General features: G+C 37.5%; 4 protein-coding genes across 4 annotated transcripts; 2 read left to right on the top strand and 2 right to left on the bottom strand.

The window, feature by feature from the left end:
• Window positions 1-28: 28 nt before the first annotated feature.
• Window positions 29-4,506, top strand: LOC146449643 (2-acylglycerol O-acyltransferase 1-like). The gene is made up of 4 exons (XM_085101459.1): window positions 29-540; window positions 1,777-1,996; window positions 3,038-3,246; window positions 4,155-4,506. The coding sequence occupies exons 1-4, from the start codon at window positions 102-104 to the stop codon at window positions 4,307-4,309; spliced, it is 1,023 nt and encodes a 340-aa protein (XP_084957585.1). The 5' UTR covers window positions 29-101; the 3' UTR covers window positions 4,310-4,506.
• Window positions 4,507-4,854: 348 nt separating this feature from the next.
• Window positions 4,855-8,212, bottom strand: LOC146449642 (2-acylglycerol O-acyltransferase 1-like). The gene is made up of 4 exons (XM_085101457.1): window positions 7,676-8,212; window positions 6,328-6,547; window positions 5,815-6,014; window positions 4,855-5,016 (listed from the first exon to the last, which is right to left on the bottom strand). Exons 1-4 carry the CDS (start codon window positions 8,112-8,114, stop codon window positions 4,862-4,864), a joined length of 1,014 nt encoding a protein of 337 aa, XP_084957583.1. The 5' UTR covers window positions 8,115-8,212; the 3' UTR covers window positions 4,855-4,861.
• A 1,568-nt stretch (window positions 8,213-9,780) lies between these two features.
• Window positions 9,781-13,584, bottom strand: LOC146449641 (2-acylglycerol O-acyltransferase 2-A-like). Its single transcript, XM_085101865.1, has 4 exons — window positions 13,000-13,584; window positions 12,114-12,333; window positions 10,728-10,927; window positions 9,781-10,421 (listed from the first exon to the last, which is right to left on the bottom strand). The coding sequence occupies exons 1-4, from the start codon at window positions 13,454-13,456 to the stop codon at window positions 10,264-10,266; spliced, it is 1,035 nt and encodes a 344-aa protein (XP_084957991.1). The 5' UTR covers window positions 13,457-13,584; the 3' UTR covers window positions 9,781-10,263.
• A 131-nt stretch (window positions 13,585-13,715) lies between these two features.
• Window positions 13,716-16,436, top strand: LOC146449640 (U6 snRNA-associated Sm-like protein LSm1). Its single transcript, XM_085101867.1, has 4 exons — window positions 13,716-13,868; window positions 14,463-14,531; window positions 15,140-15,255; window positions 15,680-16,436. Exons 1-4 carry the CDS (start codon window positions 13,823-13,825, stop codon window positions 15,863-15,865), a joined length of 417 nt encoding a protein of 138 aa, XP_084957993.1. The 5' UTR covers window positions 13,716-13,822; the 3' UTR covers window positions 15,866-16,436.
• Window positions 16,437-16,493: the final 57 nt, after the last annotated feature.

The raw sequence follows: 16,493 nt of genomic DNA, 5'->3' as shown, positions 1-16,493 counted from the left end.
TTCGTTTTTACGTCTTTGATCTTTCGTATCACGTGGTTTACGGTCGCAGGGAGGTGCAACTGCTTCCAGCACGCAATTCCATAGTCTGACAAGACCGATGGATGCAAAAGGAACAACAGGTTGAAATGTCTACATTCCCTCAGAGTTGCTGTGTTTTTTTCGTTTATGCAGTCATATTTTTTGGATTAACTGGTGTTTATCCGATCGGTACACTGTATTTTCTGTACCTTCAACCCCAATTCTGGCCTCTTGTTGCGTTATATTTGACATGGATGCTCATGGACTGGAGGACACCAAAACGGGGTGGAAGAAAAATCGGAGTGGATTTCATAGGCGGCATATTTCTGTTTAGATGTGCGAAAGATTATTATCCTATTTCTCTGGTGAAAACAGCTGATCTCGATTCCAAAAGAAACTATATTTTTGGTTACCATCCCCACGGATTTATGCCAGATGGTTTGATCTTCAGTTTTGGAACCAATTTGCTTGGATTTCAGGACAAGTTCCCTGGCATAACACCGCACATTGGAGGTCATTCCAGTGAGTAACTCGGGCTTTCCCTGGCGCTTTCCATTTTTCAAACTTGTTGGTCAGACAGACCAGTTTAGGGGCTGTTTACATGGAGGTAGGAAGATCCTAGAGAGCGGATCATCCTAGTGCCATATGTTTTCTCTATCCAGTTAACATGCAAAAAGTTGAACTTGGCCCTAAGCTAGCGCTAGGATCTTCCTAGAGATAGGAAGATCCTAGCACCATGTAAACTACTTTCGCTCGGAAGATCCTTGTACTAGGGACAAAAAGAACAAACATGGCGGCAGCCGAGGGTTCAGCTACTCAAGGCCAACAGTTATTCTTCTTTTCTTTCTCCACTTGGTAACCACTTCGGCTGAAATTTCTGCATGTAAAGCAAACAAAAAGTTTTCCTGCCTTCCCGGATCTTCCTAGTGCTAGGATCTTTCTCCCTCCATGTAAACAGCCCCTTAGTTTGTAGATGGTGTATTATTATTTTTGAAGGGCTGAAGGGCTACTACTTTCCTGGAGGAGGGGGTAGGGGGGTACTCGATTAGCTTTTTGAGTGGTGTGTGTGTCGCCAAGGCAACTTTCTCAACCCCATTCTTGAAATTTAAAGCCCATTGTTTAGAAAATTCATTGCTTTGTTCGTTTGGCTAATACATCAGAAATGCTTCTCTATGAACAAGTTTAAATTACAAACTGATATTTTGATTGCATTTGCAATATCACATCCCCTTTGACAAAAATGTTTAAAATATGGATACCCCCCATTCTAGATCACGAGTCAGGTATTACTGGATGGGCAGCTAGTCGATAATTATAATATTAATCACCCCTACATCTGGGCACTGATTTGGTAGCTCCCATTCATGGGATGGGCAGCCAGTCAATAATAATACAATCACCCCTACATTTGGGCACTGATTTGGTAGCTCCCGTTTATGGGATGGCCAGCCAGTCAATAATCATATAATCACCCCTACATTTGGGTAAATGTATAATACATGCAGGTGTCTTGCCTAAGGTCACTGCTCTGTCAGACCCTCTGCAAATTGATCAACAATATTAACATCGATCACTAATACAAAAATGGATGAAAGGAAAGCAAAGGAATCTTAAGGAGATAAAAAAGGTTTACGGCCTGTTAAGGCCTGGATTCCTATTCAGGCTTTGCATGACTTTTCAATATCTTTAATTTCTAAAAACACCGGAAATTGATCTTAAAATCATGATTATTGATTGCAAGATATTCTTTTATTCTAGTAATACTGCAGTCACCACTTTACCGTGAAATTGCCCTATGGCTTAGAATTGTAGATGTTGGGATGGAGAGTTGTAGATATATCCTGACACAAATGGGTCCTGGAAATTCCATTGCAATAGTACCTGGTGGAAGTCCGGAGATGCTGGACTTGTGCTACAAAGATTACATTTTAACTTTAAACAGACGCAAGCAATTTGTCAAAATGGCTTTGGAGACAGGGTAGCCTAGTAATTCCTAGTTGTTTTATCTATTGCATTTTGCACTACTTTCTCTGTCCTTGTGTGTGTCTCCTTTTTCTCTTTCTTTTTTTTTTAAGTGTGAATTTGTGCTAACTTGCCAACCCGTAATTTATTTTCATGTAATGCTGATGTCAATTGGCTGCCTGGCTGCACTAGCCCCAATGGTTATTTCAGACAGCCAGTACATTATTTTATTTCTGATATTTTTGCAATGAACTTCACACAAGACAAGAGTACAGATTAAGATTGTTGCTGTTGGGACATCACATTTTATTTATTCTTTTTACGGTTTACGCTGCTTCATATCAAAATAAATTTAGCCGCTTGTACACATGGTTTGCTCTGATGTCAATGTGGTTACTTTAAAATTCAAGCTAGTGTTGGAAGCAAGTGTGGTTAGGATTGCTTAAATGTTTTGGTTATTAGATATAATATTATTAGATAAAGCATTGTAAATGTTGCACAAAATTCAGCTCTTTCCTTTTCATATGGCGGCAATGCATGATGTTAGTAAACTATATACCTCTGTCTATCTAGATCCAGTTATTTTTGTCTTGAGATATTTCTCAATGAGCGGGGATGGGGGGGGGGGGGGGGGAAGGCAGAAGGGATGTTTTCAGTTATATTAAAACGAATCTATTTGACGTACTTATTGACATGCTTTATCCTCAAATTTGAATGTTGCATTCATAGAGTTTGTTTCGTTTCTTATCTCAAATTTGAATTTATATAACAGCAAAAACGAACGATAAAATCCAACGTTTCAGAGTGATCATGACTCCATTTTCAAGGGAACTATGTCACAGATCATGCAAATTACATAATTTAAAGCGATCTGGCACAAAAATAAACATAATGGGATGCGAAAGTTACACAGTCAAATACTTTTGCACGAATAGAGTCTGATTGCACGTTAAGTCAGATTTTATCGTTCGTTTTTGCTGTTATATGCTTGAGCAAATCTCTTTTAATACAAATTTGAATGTAGCATTCATAGAGTTTGTTTCATTTCTTTTTATAGATCACCCTTAGTTCCTGTGTTTGCATTTGGACAGAATGATAATTTTCAGCAACCTTCTTTCTTCAACTTTGACTGGCTGAAAAGCTACAAAAATACAAACCGTACAACACTGGAGAAATGGCTGAAAATATTTCTCAGAAGCATTATAATCTGCTTTAGTGGCAAATACATTCCAGGGTTACCTTACAATAATCCAATGACAGTTGTAGGTAGGAGAGATGACTCATAGGACTTATGTAATTTGGATATTCTTTAGTTCTATAAGTACAGTGGAGCCTCTCCTTACGGACACCTCTATAATACGGACACCTCTCCATTACGGACAGTTCCCTTGGTCCCTGAGTGACCGAAATCCATAGAAAGCCTTCTCTAAAACGGACACCTCTATAATACAGACACTTATTCCTGTCCCCTTGGTGTCCGTAATGAAGAGGTTTGACTATACCTACATATTACATATATTAAGCCTTTCAGTGGCGGTGACCCTAAAAACCAGAACAGTGAACTGGTGGAAAATCACACCTTATCCTAAAAGACGGAATGGATTAGGGTTAGGGTTATAGTTTATTTGGGGTGATTTTCTTCCGTTCTGTGTTTTAGGATTTTGGGGTCATTTTCCGCTGTTCCATGTTTTAGGATTTGGGGTGATTTTCCGCCATTCCATCGTTCCGGCTTTTAGGGTCACCGTTTCAGTTGTAGATTTTGACCAAAAGACTACAGTAATTAACCACCTATATTAATTGTATAACAGAATTAAAATAAAAACTAATGTTGCTGAATTATCAATAATTTACAGTCAGAAATTAAATATACAGGTTATGAAGGGAAAATTGGAATGTGAAACAGCTAGTAAATATGTGTCTGCTAGACACACAAAAAAGAACACCATACCCTTTTTATATGCAAATACCCCCATTAATGTTACCGTTAATCCCCTAATTCCCCACCCCTCAAACTCAAATAAATTCCACTTCACTAGATTATTTAACCCGAGTAGCCCTACTTGGTGCAACCACCTTGAATTTCCTTTCATTTTGTGTGTTCAAACAAAGGGTTTGATTGTACTGAAGGAGCCAGACATCCAGCTCACAAGTTTATTTCTCTCTGTTTGTTTCAGTTGGTTCACCAATTCATGTGGACAAAGTAACAAGTCCTAGTGACGCACAAATAGAACAACTTCACATAGAGTACACAGAGGAATTAAAGAGGCTGTTTGAAGAAAACCGAAACAAATATGGTGTGCCCAGAGAAACCAAACTCATTATTCAATAGTCTGGCAACACTTTTAAAGAGCAAATGGCATTTAAAACTTTTCCTTTTCTTTCAACTGATTTTCATTGGAGTACCCTCCATAATCTGAAAATAATAAGTGATGAGTGTGGACGTCAAATGGTTGCCATTTTCCCAAAAGTGTTCTCTCCATTGTAGAGAGTTGTTTACCCAGCACAGAGAATAGGCCTAACTCTGATCTTCTAAGAGCAAGAAACTTGCACATAATTATTTCTTTAACGGCAATGTACTGTATCATGTTCTATTCTGCAAGCTCAAATCAAGCAGACTCAATGTTAGGGTATTAATCATAGAACTTTGGTACCAGTATTGAGCCCACCAATGACAGAGTTCAATAAAAACAGTGATCAGCATCAAATTTCTCCTTGTAATATCAATGCTTATTCAACCCCTGAGGTCATGAGAACTCAGGATATGATCACCCAAGGTGAATTTTCTTGATATTTTGATAACTTCTCCCCAGTACTTTAATGAGAAAAGTATGGGGACAAAGTAGGAGAATTTGTTCTTTGAAATTAGGGGTTAAAGGTTGAATCAGTAAATAATCAGTTCTGTTGATTCAGGAACATTGTACTTCGCCTTATGATCTTCAAACAGCTGCTTGAGTTTTTCAATGTAGGTGGCATGAAGATCATCTAATTGCTCAGGAGTGGGGTTATCCACTTTTGTTACTGCAATAGGATCCCCAACTGAAAAAAATAAAATAAATGAAAAATAGAGAAAAAGAAAAAGAAGAAGCTGAGAATTAGGAGAAGGAATGGACAAGGGTATGAATTGGGGAGCAATTTACCACTGTAAGTTTCATTGTTTGGTTTGCATTAATAATAGTTTGAAACTATTCCGAAAATACATAAATGACTGACTGTTACTGGATACAGATTTCATCACGGTTTATACTATTTCAAATTTAGTTAATTTACTAACTTAAATGGTCAAAGGTTTTACTTATAACCGGTTTCAAATGTTGAGCATTGTATTGTAAGTATTGTAAATGTCCCGAAATGATGATATTAGGGAACTTAAGCAAGCACGACGGCGAGTAAATTAACACACATTCAAGAGCCAGGTAGTAATATATGTAAAATCTACCGAATTATTATTTTCATAACAATATTAGATTATGTTTTGTTTTGAAGTTTACTATAATAAACGAATCAAATTAAAAACCTGAAGCAAACCAACAACATGTGCAAGAAGTCATAGATTGTACAGTTCCAGAAAATTTGTACATGTATATCCACCCCATGCAAGGTAATTGGAAATTCTTGGGGGTGGGGGGTCTCAAAAGCCAATTTTTTTAAAAGGAAAGTATGAGACTAAACTGGAATTTCCAGAGGGAGGGGGGGAGGTGTTGAAACCAAACAACATCCATGGTACAGGTATGAATATTCTCTGGAACAACAAATCATAGCAGTGGTTAAGTTATAAATACATAAATATTATTATTACTATAATTAAATTTCTTTTTGGAATATCCATTGACTTACCAACAACATTGACTGGTTTTCTGTGTGGCAAAAATCCAAATGTGTACTGGAAAATTCCCCTGCCATGGAAAAGAACAGGTGCAAATGCAACTTTTCTTTGAATTTTCAGCTGAATATCTCGCAGCCAAGAACCCCTAGGATTACTGACTTGGTCAAACAGGTCATTTTCTCCAAATGCAAAAACTGGAACGAGAGAAGCCCTAGAAATAGTACAAAATGAAAAAGGAATAATATTACTGGAACTGAAATTCCCATTGAGAGCCCAGCTATCCTGGCTTTGAACGATCCATGCCAGTAACTTCATCCAGGATGCAACTTGCATGCTTCGTTTATCAGTCACTATTCATCCTCACTGTCTCCCAATACACAGTACAATTACTGTTTCCAAGCTTATTTATGATACCAATGTGTAAGTTTCTGTGCCATATCGTCTTCACATACTGGAGTAACCTGCCTCTACAAGTTATTCTAAATAATTATTACACTGAACTGTAAAAGTAGCTTACATCTTACCCAGTTCTAAGTGCAAGCTTGATAAATCCTTTCCGTGGTTTCAGGATCAATGTGTAAGTTCCTGGGTGAGCATCAAACGCCTCCTCAGCCCCTCCCACCACTATCACAACTGAATTACCCGGTCCTTTCTCGGTAAGAATGTACTCACAGCTCTCACGAGTGACATTGCACATTCCACTGCTCATGATATAGTCGCGGAATAAGGGTGGCTTAAACAGCGCTTAAAAGAAAAGTAATATATATAAGCTGAATAAAGGAACTTTTTGCTTTATTGTACATATAAAGCATGACTGGCATATTACTGAAGAATGAAGAGTCATGAACAGCAATGCAAATCTATTGCAGTTATGAACAAATAATTATTGCTATAGTAGTGATTAAGGGTATCCAAACCATGAGTGATGGCTTTAGTTAATCACTGGGCAGTGGATGGTCTACAGTGTGTTGAGGAAATAAACCGACGTGAATAAGTATTGAAATGCTAAAACTACAGTAGAACCCCACTAACTGTACCCTATGAGCAGAGATCCTTTTGATCTCCTACAAAAATTGGGAAGAGGATTTTTCTACCCTGTTTGCAGGGTAAGCTTACTTGAACTCTCAGGGGGAACCAAAAATTAGTTTGAGTTAGTAGGGTTGGTGTTGAATTTTAAGTAACCTGTTTGCATTTGACATAGAAAGAATGCACTGCTAAATACAGACTGGAGTCCAGATTGAATGGACGTGTCCCCCGCAGATTTTGCAGGGGTGGATGACATCATCACCAACTTGGCAAAGGAGAGAGAGCCTGGAATCGAGATCATCAAACACACTCCTTTATCTTTGATTATTACTGGTAATAAGTAATAAAATATTGTGGCTCTACAATTCTTTCATTCAGTTACATAAATGCCCCAATGAAGCAAACATCAGTATGATTTCATGTTGAATCAAGAAGCACATGTAGCAGTGAATTTAGACTTGCCCAAAAACGTATTTTTATGTGAGCCGAAAAGAGAGACTGGACTCCCACAAAAACAGACTTTGGACTCCCCCAAAAGTGGACTTTGAGAAAGTCTACAGTGAATTGTCCATTCTGTTGTAATATTTTTGTCGTAAAAAGGTCATCCAGCACAGGTAGTTCTGATAGGAACCAATAAATTTCAATTTAACCCTGTTCTCTAAACCCTCCCTCAGTCTGAACAGTGCCCCCATTCAACCCCCATCCCCTCCCCCTCCCCCCGAAAACTATTATAAAGTAGTCATGAAACACTTGCGTGCTAGGCTTTGGATTTATAATGAAACTGGTCCTAGCACTATTAATTTCATTTATCTCACAATACAACTTAACTTATCAATATTTTCTTACCCATAAGTGGTAACAAATGCGGAGTTATCCCAGGAAATACGCTGCTAAAATCCGTGGCTTCAGTGGCAAAATTACAGAAGGCTCCTGCGCATAGGACACCATGAGGATGGTAACCAAATATGTAATTCTTGCTCGGTTCAAGCTCCGTTGTTTTGACTAAAGTGATCGGGAAGTAATCACGATAATATTTCCACACTCGCAGTCTTCTTATTGCGTTTGACCTTCGTCCTCCGTGATCCGGAGTGTTTCCATCGATGAGGTAGGCCCATGTTAAATAAAGGATGGCTAACGGGTAATACGACGTAAAAAACAGTCCGAGGATTATTAAGGTTCCGATTAATGCACCGAAATAAAAAGAATAGTAATACAGAGCTACTGCAGCAGTCTCCAGACGACGGTGGAGCGGAATACGGAGCGGTGCGAATTCTACAAGCGGCATGATGTGATCGTGGTATGCACGAATGTTTAGAATGTGAACCTGATTTGCACTGAATTACGTGCTGGTCAAAGGACAACTACAAAGTCCTTGACCGTGCCAAAATACACGACAACCCCATCCTTCCGGTTAGTATTGTGTTTCAACAACACGTGCTTTTGTTTATCTCCGGGAAAACTTCAAACTGGGGAGGAGGCTCCCAGCTGTGAAATGGCACGCAAGGCGTACAGACGACTTGCGTGGTCAGATGATACTTGTTGTTACTGGGGAATTTTTAGGGATGGTATTTTGTGACACTCTGTTTTGTGGCACTTTATTGGTGAAATGTACGAGGATGAACAGATGCAGTGCATTCCGTGATTACCCATGTGCCATTCCCAATTGTGCAGTAGAGAGAAAAATGATAAAACTCAGAGGAAAAGGGGTAGCCTTCTTTATAACCTGACGTAAGAATTCACAGTTTTTGTGACTTGAAAATCTTAAAAACGTTTTAAAAAGGAAAGATGGTCCAAACAACTTCGCTGTGAAAGTTAGTATTTCCAAGATATGATGATTAGGAACTTTTCATAGCAACAATTTTGTAGTTAAGTGAACTTAACGGAAATTGAAAGCTCTGAAATACTTGTTTGAATTAAAAAAAAAATACTATTACAAATTGGTAGAATCCATTTTTGTAAAGTTGTTGACTTTAGGAATAAAGATAACTTAAAAAAAAAACTAAGTCAAACTGAGGCAGAAAGGATGTGTGACAACAGCTGAGCTGACCATAGTTAGGACATTGAATACACTCCTATAATCTTTGATTACTGCTAGTCTACTGTTTAACAATAACTGATTTTCTTTCACATGTTTCATAAAAAAGCAGACCTATTTCTTGAAATGCCGCGTGTCTAACAAATTGAATGACGTATTTTAGGAACTGGAAACTCATTTTAACCACTTTTTGAAAAGGGAAACTACAAGATGAGTGGATTTTCATTTACTCAGCCAAGGATAAGTTCCTTTCATTCTCATCATTCATTTAAAAATAATTTTGCACTGTTTCTGTGCGTGCAAATACTGCCGCCTCTCATTGGTCCTGGGCTAATGTGGATGCCCGGGCATTTTACTACTTTAGACAGAAGCCAAGTCCTGACAAACAAGAAGGTCTGAAAATAGCTGCCCCTTCAGTCTTTTTGTATTACAGACAGTAATCCTTATAGTTGTGGTAGTGCCCATTTTAAAAAACTTCAGTTGAACATATAAAATTTACCAATTTTTATAGCGCGTATTTACATGTGCTGATCAATAGCGCTTTACAATCATATGTTTAAAAGAAAATGAGAATACATTACCGTGAGAATAAAATAAACTAAGTTACAAACTATAAAAATACTTCTTAAAAAGATAGGTTTAAAGTCGAGATTTAAAACTGTTAAGTGATGTTGCTTGACAAAGCTCCAAAGGTAGCTCATTCCACAGTTTCGGAGCTGCTGCTGAGAATGATCTTGCTCCCAATGTTGTAAGCATCTTTCCCTTGGGATGGTCCAATAAGAGCTCACAAGAGCTTACATATAGGAGTTTTCACACACAGGCTACCACTTCCAGTGCCTGTTATGCAACTTTCAAGTTGTGGTTTGACCCCAGAGCAAAACGTTATGGCTGGGGGCAATTTTAATATAAACAACACTTGTAACAAAATTTATGTGAACTTTATTTCTATTTACAAATAAATAAACTACAAAATTGATATAATTTGTCTAAAGAAATTCAAAATGTAGTTGCTTGAACTTAAAGGAATCCAACAAAAAAAGAAATTATAACAATTTGTGGTATTCAAAATTATTAATTTAGTTATATATTATTAATATTATTATTACTGTCATTGCCACTCACAATATATTAAATTTCAAAAGATTCATTGCAGATTTAATAGTGTATTAGGGCTTGTTGACCCCAAGGTCTCTCTTGGCTTGGGAACTTGGAAACAACAGAGAACTTCAGATAAAGTCTCCAAGATTTCTCCATTTAAGATATACATGTATGAACAGCATTGAATATCATGACTATTTTGATATAAAATGGAATAAATTTTGCTAGAAATTGAAATCTGGTTTTGGAAGCAAAAAATTGTAATTAATCAAAGATGTGTATATTAAAATGTAAAATATCATCACACTATTCTGAGTTTCACACTTCTTGACAAGCCATATCTGTGCTTTTGTTCCTCAAAGAGACTGACAAGTCCTTGAACATATTTCTTGTGAAGTCTGTTTATTTGTTGAACACTTGGATTTGGTACAGCTCTCTTCACTGGGATTGGCGCACCAACTAAAACACAATCAAAATTTAAATGAGTAACTACACTCCTCCATTAACATGTACTCATAACTATACAGTCAAACAGAAACAGATGTTAGCATGTGATCTTATTCTCACTTTTCATGAAAAAAACATGGCATGTACAAGTGACAGATGGATATAAATCAGACACCCAAAACAAAAGGATTTGGCAAAACTTTTGAGCCCCTGGGTGGAAAGTTTGAAAATAATTTGTCACAAAAATCTATGCCCGACATCTTGCCTGAGTCTCTTCATTTAAAACTACCCTTTATATTATGGGAACTTTTTACATACCTACTGTGCAGACAGGTCTCTTGTGGGGCATCATACCAATAAGTCTGGGTAATATTCCTCTTCCAAAGAACAATGGAGGAGCAAAGGACAAAATTTTCATCAACTTGTGTTGAAAAGCCCTTAGTCGTGATCCTCTTGGATTGCTGACTTGGTCAAATATTTCATTTTCACCAAAGGAAAATACTGGAACAAGATTTGCTCTATACGTGAAATAAAAGGAAAGTATGTTAATGGTTAGAAGAAACACACTTACACTGCTATCAGGGGCATAATTTTGCACATTTGAATGGCTCATAGCTCATAGTCATTGGAAAGAGACAAACACATGCAGGACATATACATCAGAACACAAAGAAAGCATTTTTCATATTAACCAAAGAAAGGCAGCCACAAAGGGACTCCAAGTAGTCTAAGGACCCGATTACATAGGAATTTCAGCCCGTGCATAAAGCTTGGCCAGGTTGGGAATTTAAGATTTCTTTATTTTTGTACGATGAACTTCAGCTTGGGCACAACTGAAATTACGTTGGGTAAAATAAAATCAAAAGAAAGCATTTTCAGCGAAATCACATCACACGCCCAAGTTCACCTTTTAGCCCAGGCTGAAATCTGAATTTATTTACATGAGAGTTATCAGCCTGTTTAACTGGACTGAAAGTTAAAGCCGAGTTTTGACCCTGGCTGGAATTTTCTCCATGTAATTACAAACTCCTTTTTAAGAGGATATCCTAACAGGCTGAAATTTGAGCCTAGGTTGAATTTCACCATGTAATCGGACCCTAAGAAAATGCAAGTGTCATTTTCGTGGGTATAAAATAGAATAAACCATGCAATGATGAACTTGTTCCCAGTGTTTGATTTAAATGTCTCCTTGTGATTATTCAACAGTTAACAGAACGGCATAACTTTATTTTTTTGAGCAGTTTATTTACTGCCCTCCTGCAGGTTTTAAATTACCTTTGCCAAGAAGGAAACCCTTTCCCAAACCTAAGTGGCTACCCTAAAATAAAATTCCTTGACTTTTCACTGACTATGAGGTGGAATTTTAGTAATTCTCTGACTTGATACAGAATTCCCTGACTATTCCGTTACCTTGAAAAAAAAAATAAGTTTTTCCCGTCTTTTCCCTGACCATGTCAACCCTGATGAGAGTTGTATGAAAGTTGCACAATGTATGGCAAATATATGTTAAGACAAGGTATCGTCCTTTTCAATTTCGCTGACAAAGTAACTGTTCAGAACAGCTTGCTGAATTTTTAAACAGTGGAAGTTTCAGACAGCCTATTTTTTTTTTTCACAAATCAAGGATTTTGTCTGCTCTCAGCTCACAAAGGATAAGGGGTTGTGATGCAAAGCGTTAAAGATAATATTTATTTTCCTTCTCACCCTGTTTGCAAAGCCATCTTCACAAATCCTTTCCGGTTCCTGAGGGTCAAAGTGTAAGACCCTGGGTGTGCATCAAGAGACTCTGCCGCACCACCAATAGCAATTACTGCTGCATTGCCTGTACCCTGCTTTGTAACAATGTGACGAATACTCTCTTTGGATACATCACAAACCCCTCCGGCCATCGCAAAGTCACGCCATAAGGGAAACTTGAAGATCACTGAAAGAACAATGTATAAACCATTCAAAATGATAAAAATAGAACATTATAGATGCAGATCAGAGCTCTGTAAAATGATACACATACACAGTTATAATTAGATTAAACAACACGGTTGGAGGTATAGGACAACAACATGCAATGTGGGTTTCAGCTGTCCATACGTGCAAAAAATAATGGAAGAGTATTTTACAGCTCGTGCCACGGAAGAAAATAGCCCAAACCTGTGGGCAATCAAACCAAAAAGAAAAAATATGACAACTGGAACTGACAAATCTGATGTAAAAGACAAATATGTCGTGCGTCACCGGCATTTCGCGTTTCCTGATTTAGGGTCTTTGTGGCGGACCCCACAGAACCGGACGAAATTTTTGATTTCTGTTATCATGTTACGATCAGAAGGCCAGAGAAAAAATATATGGCCTGAATATTCTGCAGAGTTTCCAAAAATCAATGATCCGTTACTTACAACACTTACAGGAATAAACACAACCCTTGAAACAAACGTATACCTTGAACTTTAGTCTGAACTGTACTACCAAAGAAAGATCACAGTGAGTTTCTACGCAGCTTTAGATTGTTTTGGTATTACAAAATAATAAAGCCTCCCCACAGCTGTATTGGTATGCAATAAAAAGTACAGTAGAAAATAGTTGTTTCACTTACATGTAAGAGTGAGAAGATGAGACTTGATGCCAGGAAAAAGTTTGCTAAATCCAGTGGCCTCAGTCGCGAAGTTAGCCCACGCTCCAGCACACATTATTCCATGCGGATGGTACCCCATTATGTAGTTTTTCTTTGGATCAAGACTCTTTGTTCGTATCAGTCGTATTGGGAAGTAATCCCGAAAATATTCCCAGCTCTTCAGCTTGCGGAATGTTTCAGACCTTCTGCCTCCTTTCCTCGGCGTTTGCAAATCGAAGCAGTAAGTCCATAGCAAGTAAATCACAATGAAGGCGTAAAGAGGTGTTAGGACGACATAAATGGAGATAAGAATACCAAACGTGTGTCCGAAGATGAACAAGGTTGTCATAATCTGTACCACTGCGTACTGAAGTGGTTCTTCAAACAAGCTGCTCTTCGACAGCGAGAAAGATTTTTCTCTTCTAAGCTTGCTCGACATCTTTAACCGAAAAAGGTGCGTCCTCTTTGCAGTGAAATTTCCGTTGAGTATGGTTGAAATAAACGAAACTCTTCCGTTGTATTTTGTACTTTGATCACAGACAAAACTTTTGTATTTTGATATTTACCGGAAGTGGGTTCAAAAATTAACCTTTAGCAGTTACACGTGACAGTTCGTGACACGAGCCACGCGCTCAATCACGTAATGTAGGAGAAAAACACGTGATAGTGACAATGAGACCTCTGCTAGTTACCAGCCTACCACGTGTTTTTGATAGACGCCTGGCAGATTTTGTGGTTGTGGTATGTCATTTTGAATACGAATTTCCTTGAATCTTTCAGTTGAATTCTTCTGTAGATTTCCACTATGAGCTTCCTTCCTGGGACAGCAAGTCTCATCAAGGAGATAGACAGTAAGTTTTCCGCCAGTCTCTGTACCTTTTATCCTTTCCTATCTTTTAATTTTAGCGTTTTATTTAAGCTTACTGAATTGACTTTCAAAATTAAAATCATCTGGATGTCTAGTTCCGCGTTTCTGGTAGCTGTTTGAAGTATGAGTACACGGAAGTACCAGCCATAGTCGAGTACTTCTACTGCTACTTCAAGTTCTTCTAAACTTGTACAAGAAACGACAAGTTTACGGAATGAACCGGGGAAAATACACCATATGCTGTAAAAGAGCTGCATGCTATCTCAAATATTTACAGCTGTTTCAACAAAGGTTGTCCAAAAAAGCGTAAAAGCGTACGCGAGAATGCCGAAAGGTAGTATGAGAAATACCCAATAAATTTCAATAAAAGCTCCGAATCCATATTGCCCGCCATCTCAAGTCTTCGCTGTACGGTCGAGGCATTATGGATTCTGAGTTTTTATTGAAATTTATTGGGTTTTTCCCAGAGTACCTTTCGGCATTGTTGCGTACGCTTTTACGTTTTGTTTGGACAACCTTTGTCGAAACAGCTGTATACTGAACTAAAACACATTACTTCCCTGACTTAAATTGACAGAGAGACTTATGGTTGTCTTGAGAGATGGAAGAACACTTATAGGATATCTGAGATCTATTGATCAGTTTGGTAAGTGTACCTGTTCAGAGTTCTTGTGAAGCCCCATAATATTGTAGCAGACAAGAACTTGTTTAAGACAAGAAACAAGTGTATAAATGGGTTAATCATTTTTGTCTTGACTCTAGCCAACAAGTGATTTCTGTGTAAAGTAAATTACGCTTGCACCTTTCTGTCTTGTTCTTAAGATGCATTGTCCAAAACAAGAAATCACTAAAACGTCCAAAATAATGTAGCCCAGTGAAATGAAGCTGGTTAGTTGTATTTTCAACATAATTTCAATTATTTTTACAAAACTAAATTTTAATTTTTTTGTTTATAATTTTATGAATGTGATAATACTTGAAGACGTTATGATTAAAAAATAGGAGCGACAAACAGTCTTGTAAAAAAGACGTGTCTCACAAAATCTGTCAAATTTCCCAGGTCTTACTGTCGCATTTTTTTGCATGAAGCGATCTTGGTGTTTCAAGTTATTATAAGAGGGTAAGAAAGCCTTAGACTCCCATAAAAATGCTGTTCTGGCCGACTCACAAAGTCTCGAAATTACCATTTCCCATTCCTTAAATTGTGAATGGGATCATAACAGTATGATTAATTTTATTGGATTACTTTTCCAGCTAACCTTTTGCTGCAAGATACCATTGAGAGAATCCATGTGGGAGGGAAGTATGGTGACATTCCCAGAGGAATTTTTCTTGTCAGAGGAGAAAATATGGTCCTTGTTGGAGAGATAGTAAGTAAAAAATAAATTTCCTCTTGTCTCACAACTTCTCTATTTCTTCTGGAATTTATTCCAGCCTTTACTACAGTTTTTTGTCATTATCTCTCTGTATCATTGTAGGTTTGTCATCATTAATCCACAGAAAATAGTTGTGAAGCAATCACCAAGTTGCCATAACACACATATAGAACTCTTAATTAAGCTAATAAAGATTTGCTTTTCACCATTTCACATGTGTACATCAGCAGTGACAATGCCTTTCACTTTTCTCAGGTTTTGTACACAACTTATTGGATATTGGAAAACATTTTTGGCATAAATTTATTTTACCAGCAAATTTTGAACAAGATTTGCTATTTTTACATCCAAAAAAATAAAAGTTATTATGATAGTCCCAAAAGTCTGCCAAATATTCTAATTTGTTGTTTTCAAAAAGGATGAAGAAAAGGAAGCCAACTCCAAACTTGAAGAAGTATCAGTGGCTACGATTCTTGAAGCTCAAAGAGATGAGCAGCTGGCCAAAGAAGAGGAGGAGAAGGCAAAGACAAAGGCAAGGCTGAAAAGAGGACTCCCTGTTAATGCACCAGACACCTACCTCAACAGTGATGATGTGTTTGGTTGATTTTCGTGGAATAAAACAGCTTACATAAACAGAGAACTTGACAGTATGAGGCAAATGAATCCATCAAAGACATTCCTGCAAGGGTTGGCTGAGCCTGCAGTTTTGTTCAGAGATGTTGCTTAGCAACTTAAGTTTGAGTGCTCACACTTGGTGATAGCCTGTGCATAGCCACCCTCCTTCCTCAATTTTTCTCATGGAGGGCGGCTGTGCACACGTAGTGATTGATTGGATAACTGCTGGAGACTCTTCAAATACCAAAAGAAATCTTGCGATATTTATTTGTTGTAATATGTCTGTATATCTTTTCCAGAATCACATATTGTGGATGTATTTGAAGTCTTTTGTAAATTCTTTGAAGGCTCTTAAAAAGAATATGGTACATGAAATGTAGCCATCAAGAAAATAATTAAAATAATGCTCTGGACAGGAGCAGTAATTATTTCCTGACTTCCCTGCATTGTCTCAGCAAACGTGACGTTAATAGGGTTTTGCTTTAATACGTCAAGCAGTAAGACAAATGCTTGCTACGTACTGCACTTAAAGCCATAATAAAATATGATATAATATCTTGTCTGTTTCTCTGCATCATTTTATTTGACAATTCAAGTCAATTTCACACTATTTTAAT

Source organism: Pavona decussata, unplaced genomic scaffold (assembly GCF_977016875.1).
Source record: "Pavona decussata unplaced genomic scaffold, jaPavDecu1.1 SCAFFOLD_602, whole genome shotgun sequence".
Taxonomy (NCBI): Eukaryota; Metazoa; Cnidaria; class Anthozoa; order Scleractinia; family Agariciidae; genus Pavona; species Pavona decussata.
This window is presented reverse-complemented; position numbering and strand designations above follow the sequence as displayed.

Coding starts and splice junctions, on each gene's coding strand:
- LOC146449643 (XM_085101459.1), top strand. CDS start 102: ATGCAAAAGGAACAACAGGTTGAAATGTCTACATTCCCTCAGAGTTGC. Junction 1,997..3,037: donor AAAATGGCTTTGGAGACAGG/GTAGCCTAGTAA, acceptor TTCTTTTTATAG/ATCACCCTTAGTTCCTGTGT. Junction 3,247..4,154: donor TAATCCAATGACAGTTGTAG/GTAGGAGAGATG, acceptor TGTTTGTTTCAG/TTGGTTCACCAATTCATGTG.
- LOC146449642 (XM_085101457.1), bottom strand. CDS start 8,114: ATGCCGCTTGTAGAATTCGCACCGCTCCGTATTCCGCTCCACCGTCGT. Junction 6,015..6,327: donor AAGCTTGCACTTAGAACTGG/GTAAGATGTAAG, acceptor TACTATTTCTAG/GGCTTCTCTCGTTCCAGTTT. Junction 5,017..5,814: donor AAAACCAGTCAATGTTGTTG/GTAAGTCAATGG, acceptor TATTTTTTTCAG/TTGGGGATCCTATTGCAGTA.
- LOC146449641 (XM_085101865.1), bottom strand. CDS start 13,456: ATGTCGAGCAAGCTTAGAAGAGAAAAATCTTTCTCGCTGTCGAAGAGC. Junction 12,334..12,999: donor TCATCTTCTCACTCTTACAT/GTAAGTGAAACA, acceptor TTGTTCTTTCAG/TGATCTTCAAGTTTCCCTTA. Junction 10,928..12,113: donor AAGATGGCTTTGCAAACAGG/GTGAGAAGGAAA, acceptor TTTCACGTATAG/AGCAAATCTTGTTCCAGTAT.
- LOC146449640 (XM_085101867.1), top strand. CDS start 13,823: ATGAGCTTCCTTCCTGGGACAGCAAGTCTCATCAAGGAGATAGACA. Junction 13,869..14,462: donor TCTCATCAAGGAGATAGACA/GTAAGTTTTCCG, acceptor TTAAATTGACAG/AGAGACTTATGGTTGTCTTG. Junction 15,256..15,679: donor TGGTCCTTGTTGGAGAGATA/GTAAGTAAAAAA, acceptor GTTTTCAAAAAG/GATGAAGAAAAGGAAGCCAA.